This window comes from Henckelia pumila, chromosome 3 (assembly GCF_033568475.1).
Source record: "Henckelia pumila isolate YLH828 chromosome 3, ASM3356847v2, whole genome shotgun sequence".
Classification (NCBI taxonomy): domain Eukaryota; kingdom Viridiplantae; phylum Streptophyta; class Magnoliopsida; order Lamiales; family Gesneriaceae; genus Henckelia; species Henckelia pumila.
Window position 1 is genome coordinate 163,105,369 of NC_133122.1, and position 6,297 is coordinate 163,111,665.

Consider the following 6,297-nt stretch of genomic DNA (forward strand, 5'->3'; position numbering starts at 1 on the left):
GTAGACTGTGGGGGTGGTGGGGGGGGGGGCACTTAGCAAAAAATCAGGAGATGATGATGATGATGATAATAATAATAATAAGAAGAAGCAATATTCAATATCCACATGGGATTGTTATTGATGTGAAGATGATGATGATGATGATAATAATAATAATAATAATAATAATAATAATAATAATAATAATAAGAAGCAATATTCAATATCCACATGGGATTGTTATTGATGTGAAGTGTGGTCAGAAGAACAGAGATGATATCGAACGGAGCACTCTATGCTACCCCATTCGGGCACTTCGGGCAGTGCCCGAATGGGGATCCAACGGCCGAATTTGTTTTGCATTTGAGATCTTCGTCGAATTTGTTTTGCATTTGAGATGTTGGCGCGAACATCTCAAATGCAAAACAAATTCGGCCGGTAAATATAGCACATGGGCACAAGTGCAAATATGCTAGCATAGACATTCCCGATACGCACACTGGGAAGAAAAAAAATCAAATATTACCTATAAATTTATTTATCTTAAACATTCTATGAAATTTTAATATTCTATAGGATTCATCTTCCAGTTCCAAATTAACATTACCTCGGACTTAAAAAGTTATTTCTACTTCCTTTGCTGTACTATACACGACGAATATACATAAAGGTGCAGCTAATGCAGGATTCAGGAAAACTTCCCTACCTTCAAAATTTCATCTCCTGCAAACGTCGTTCACGAACATGCTACCTGTTGATCAGTAGAGTAGTATATATGGGTTATGATTCGGCTGAAAGTTTACCAACTGAATCTACTCCCCCTGTACGTGTTATATTTCAAGAACTCGTGTTCCCAGATTATGATTCATTGAGCATTCAGGGCTGAACCAGTTTTTGGAATCAACAGCGATGGTATATCCCTGATTCTATACCCATTACCCCAGAAAGAAGCTAGGCAAAGGCCCATGATAGCCATAGCAACGACTGAGCAAGCCGGGGGGACGGCTTGAGTGCTCCCGAGGAATTGGGTAGCTAGGAGACCCGCCAGTGTAGAACTTTGCATACCGGTGCACAATGAGATAGTCCTACAGGCTTCTTCTCCTAACCTGTCATCATATTGTATCATTAGCCTGTTTAATAATGATGAGCTGAGTATCAATGGTCCGATGATAAATAAAATAAATTCAGGACAAAAACAAAATGAAGGAGTGGCGATGGCAGCTCTCCCTAAGCCTTCAATTCTATCATGGTAATGTTTTAACTGACATTTAACCATTCTTCCTACACACCGCATCAAAAAATATAACATTGGAATCACCGGAACCCTTATCCACGACATTCAAAGGGAATCGAATCACCTCCACAAGTTCAAAACATCACCAAGTAGATGCAATCATTAACCACCACCTTTTCTGCCATGAAATAGAACCATAAAATGAAATTAACGTAAAAATTATTAGCAGTTAACAAACACATTTGTTTTTTATAACCAAGAATCAGATATTCTGAATATCACGCATCTTGAGGGAAAAACACACCTAACAAGTTTTGTCTAGTCTGAGTATCTGTACAGCATTCTTTGACAACCATAGACCGTGTCATCCATAGCTCCAAGGAATCCCAAGTGCCCTCTTAACAGTAGGCAGTGAGAATTCTCTCAAACATCAGCAAAATGGTTTCAACTATAAACCACTCTGTATCTAATTATTTCATCATGCAAAGACAAAGCCTTCATTTGTGTCACCACTGTTAGATCTATAGATGCCTAGATTGTTTTATGTACCATGAAATATGGTTCAATAATGACTAACAAACAAGTAAATGAATATAGACACTACATAATGATGGTAAAACTGTTATCTTGACATATTCGACCCATAAAGAAAGCATAGTTGAAATAATACTTGCCTGAATGATTGAATTTTGGATATCCAATAACCCAAAGTGAATGCCGCAACATGAAATGATAATACAGGACCGATCAGTCTCAATCCCTCTGCAGAAAGAATTTGGTTTCTATTTATAGCAAGAGGGCTGCCAATACACAAAGACGTACAAATCATCGCAACAAATGTCATCACCGGTTGTAGAATAGACACAACCGGTCTGGCATAGCTGTTGATCAACAAGCCAAGTGTTACTGGAGCAAGAACCACCTGCAAAACAAAAGTCAAGAGATATATAAAACACTGAGCAATTAGTCAATTACAATTGAGTCCAACCAGCATGATTGTGCACATAAATTGTTTGGAGATTAAGTTCCTAGAATGCATAAAAGTAATTAAAAAGAAAAAGAAAATGCGATAAATGCCTGCTCTATTAAGCACTCAGATACCTGCAAAATCGATTTTGACATTGCAACTGCATCAACTGGAACGACAGAGCCAATAAGAAGGCCAGTTAAAACAGGAGTAACGAGGACTGATGCAATGGTAGATGAGCTGGTCAAGAGGATGCTCAAAGCCACATCTCCTTTGCTCAAGAAGCTGGCATAGCTAGATAACTGAGCTCCCGCCACGCATGACATAAGAACAAAACCAGCAAAGAACATCGGGGACATTCCAAATGCCCGGGCTATGAACAACCCAAGTGCTGGCTTCAGCAAATACTGTGTCATAAAGCCAATGGATAACGGCACAGGTCTGGTAACAGATACAAATATGGATCAGTTTCATATGCTGTTATATTTAGATAAATGGAACCGATGTTAACCAACTGTATACGAATAACAAAAGGATGGGAGCGGAGAAAAGTTCTGACCTCTTAAACGCAAAAGTAAAATCATCGATTGAAAGTTTAATTCCAATAGACAACATAATGCCTCCAAGTGCTGGTGCATATAAATCCTTTGACACCCTGCAGGTTCTTCTATCATTTACAAACAAGAAGAATATGCACATCTTAAAAAAGCATCAACACTAATCAACTCATATAATAAGAATCAAGAAATAATTATTAGTAAATTTTCAATATCACATAAATCATGCAACAAAACAGTTTAAGTTTTACTAAGCGCACATAATTATCACAAGAAGTTGCTATAACTGAACCAAGTTCCTGGAAATAAATGTACAATACTATCTTAAAGGCCCCAAACACCGCATCCCCACCAAAGAAGAACAAAACAAAACAAAACAAAACAAAACAAAACAAAACAAAATATTCAGTCATTAGGCACATGGTTCATAGGAAGAGTCACGGTTGCCGTTGCAATAACCACTTTCCACTTTCTTGGCAATTTCATGTAATGACCTTGAGCCTTGACTATCACCGCATGATACAACTCTAAAACACTTAGAATTATTGCAATAAATACAAAAGTAAAACATTTTGAATATCATAACTAAAAAAGGTAAAAAGCAATACATAAATACCCAAAATGTATTTTAATAGTTCGAGAAGAACCATAATGATGTTCATGATATCTATCACTCTTGCTCTCTTATGTGTATGATCTCATTACCCTTTAATGGACTATAAAGAACAATAAAAATCATACATACAAACAAAATTCAATTTTACTAGAAATGAATTTATTCTCATATATGTGCCGTGTTAGTGACCGGCTACCACCAATCTTTAGGCCCTTACACTCCATATAAATTCGGTAGCACTAATTTATAAGCCTCACTAGAACGCCTTGGAGTATGAAATCAAACACAAATAATTTCGCAAAGGAAACTCCAAAGCCTATTTAACATATTTGGGCAGCAAAACTTCAAATCTGTTCTTGTGTGTATTGAAAATTCACTCCTACAGTTTGATGTTTCCAGTCACGCTCACCATGTGAAAGTTGAAGGCTGGTAAAGGGCAGCAACGGCAGTGAGAGCAACCACAAACGGAAGCAAAGCAGACAAAAATTGAGAAGCATCAGATTTCGCTTCAGTTTCCACCAAACTCTTGGGATCCACGCCGAACGAAAGCAACGAAAAGTTCCCCTCTCTTTTCTGCCAGCCAACTTTCCCTATGAAAGGCGATGAAGTTGAACATGCAACAGCAAACAAAGCCCCTCCATTAAAATTCTTCGCGTTCCTCGGAATCCCTTTTCGAATTGAAGAAAAAGAATGATCCTTTGAACTGCAGGACGCTGAAGTTTTAGGCGATGAATTCGGATGGAAAAGTGAAGTCTTGTTGGCGGTTTGGAGGGAGAAGAATGATACTGTAGACATTATTGAAATGGGTTTTGTTTGGGCAGAGTTCGGAATATTCGCTCGCCGGAGAAGAGAGAGTTTCCCGGCGAGGGAACGGCGGCGTCGCGGCGGAGGAGGTGGAGGGGTGGGGATAAGGTAATAAAAGTGATTTAACTGGAACTCTGTTGAGCGTTGATATTTTTTCCTTTATTATATTATTATATTATATTATCTCAAATTGTTCGCATAAAAGAATCGAACAATTATCCTTCGAATAACAGTTCATTACATATATATAAGTATAGATATATATATATATATATAAATTATTATACAATGACTTTTCTTTATCTGTTTTTAAAATTAATATTATTATATGTTATTAAATAATTTTATGATTTAATAATAAATTAAAAATATATATTTATACTTGGTAAGTTCAATGTACAGGCACTACTGGTATTTATAAAAATATAAAATAAATAAAGTACTAAAATAAATATCTCAGGAGATTTTAAACAAGTTTATTTCAAAAAAAAAATATTAGAAATTTATCGAGGAAAAATGAACCACATTAAATTGTACGATATTTCAAAACAATTTATTTTACTTAATTTCTAAAAATTAACTTATAATTTTATCAAAGAAAAAGCGCATCATATTAAATGATGGGATAGTATTTTTTGCTTGTTTGTATACTAATAATGAATTTTGAAATTAATTATTTGTTTTATTTTACTTCTAATTAATGCAGTATTAAATTATTTTCGAAAGTCTTAGATTAAATTTTTATAAATTTGTATGCATTAATAATAAGTATAAATAATTATATGAAACACATTGCAATTCTTAAAAAATGCTTCACACCCTTCGATCTGAGATTATATATTTATATCTGTAGATCCAAATATGCAGTTGAAAATATTACTTTCACAACGACATTTCACATCTTTTGAAAGTTAATCTTGGTGTTAGCTTTCGGATTACAGGTTTGGAGCCCCAAACATAAAAGATAAAAGAGTAATTATCTTGTAATTAGATGATTACAAGATAATTACACAAATTTTATTTTGTGAGACGGATACACTTGATTCATTTTGTAATGAAAAAAATATTTTATAGTAAAATAATAATTTTCATAATTCAAGTCGAGACAGAGATCTATCTCGTAAATTAAACAATGTGACGGTTTTATAAAAGTTTTTGTGATCATATAAAATACAAGATGCGTTAATCATCTCTACATACAAAAAAAAAAAAAAAACAGATATACAGATTGATTTTATAATAAATAAATTGTTAATTAATGTAACATATATAGAGATGATATCGATCGATTCTTGTCTTTTAAATTTCATGATACGTGAGCAACCGTCGTGAACAACCAAATGAGTATCGGCTGATGTGAAATCTAGTAAATCCAATACGTGAATGTCACGCCAATCAGTATTCATGTAGTTGTGAACAACGATGGTTGTCCAAGAAATCAAAACTATAAATATATATTATATTATGTTAAGATGTATTTGTGTGTGTGTGTGTTTGTGTATACATATATTATATATATTATAATTATAATTATTATGTAAAAAAAATATAATGAAGAAGAAGAAGTTAGAAGAAGAAGAAAAATCTAGTAGTAATGTTAACAGTTAAGCCTATATCAACCACAAAAGGCAGTTCAAATATATAGAAAAAGACATTGAAAGAGTTTGAGTCCATGTTGACGTGTCAATTGGCAATGGTAATGTGTAGGAAATAAAATATCGAACTTCTTTTGGTTGCTTGTACGTAGAGCTAGCTTATTGATTAACCTACGAGATATTCATCAAATGACTCTTGGTAGGTTTAGCCCTTTTTTTTTATATAATATATATACAAAAAATTTATATACCATTTTTTAAAACTTTATTAAAGTAGCATAATTCGAGACACTCTGTCCCGGATTCAGCAGAGTTTCTGCCATGTTAATTTTTTTTAAATAAAAATATACCATTTTTAAAACTTTATTAAAGTAGTAAAATCCAAGACACTCTGTCCCGGATTTAGCAGAGTTTCTGCCAACATGAGAGAAACTCTGCTGAATCTGGGACTGTAGTGACCCAACCCGAAATCACTAAATAACCAAAGCCTAAAACATGCAAATCGACTTAAAAGCGGTAATAAAAAAATTCAGCGGAAACTTAAT

General features: G+C 34.1%; 1 protein-coding gene across 6 annotated transcripts; it reads right to left on the reverse strand.

Annotated features, from left to right (window-relative positions):
• Positions 1-498: 498 nt before the first annotated feature.
• Positions 499-4,346, reverse strand: LOC140887810 (probable sodium/metabolite cotransporter BASS3, chloroplastic). Of its 6 annotated transcripts, none has more exons than XR_012152017.1 (6): positions 3,763-4,346; positions 2,740-2,835; positions 2,315-2,621; positions 1,518-2,135; positions 1,338-1,386; positions 948-1,085 (listed from the first exon to the last, which is right to left on the reverse strand). XR_012152017.1 is itself a non-coding variant. In XM_073295302.1 (5 exons), exons 1-5 carry the CDS (start codon positions 4,146-4,148, stop codon positions 845-847), a joined length of 1,278 nt encoding a protein of 425 aa, XP_073151403.1. In that variant the 5' UTR covers positions 4,149-4,346; the 3' UTR covers positions 499-844. The 6 variants fall into 6 exon arrangements, 1 of the variants encoding a protein (XP_073151403.1); XR_012152014.1 differs by having other exon boundaries at positions 1,338-1,391; XR_012152016.1 differs by having other exon boundaries at positions 958-1,085; positions 1,269-1,391.
• Between the last annotated feature and the right edge of the window lie 1,951 nt (positions 4,347-6,297).

What these genes read in the sequence shown, in the direction of transcription:
- LOC140887810 (XM_073295302.1), bottom strand. Translation starts at nt 4,148, where the DNA reads ATGTCTACAGTATCATTCTTCTCCCTCCAAACCGCCAACAAGACTTCA. An exon ending in TTTACTTTTGCGTTTAAGAG is followed by an intron (nt 2,622 to 2,739) that starts GTCAGAACTTTT and finishes ATCTGTTACCAG; the next exon opens with ACCTGTGCCGTTATCCATTG. An exon ending in TGTCAAAATCGATTTTGCAG is followed by an intron (nt 2,136 to 2,314) that starts GTATCTGAGTGC and finishes TTTGTTTTGCAG; the next exon opens with GTGGTTCTTGCTCCAGTAAC.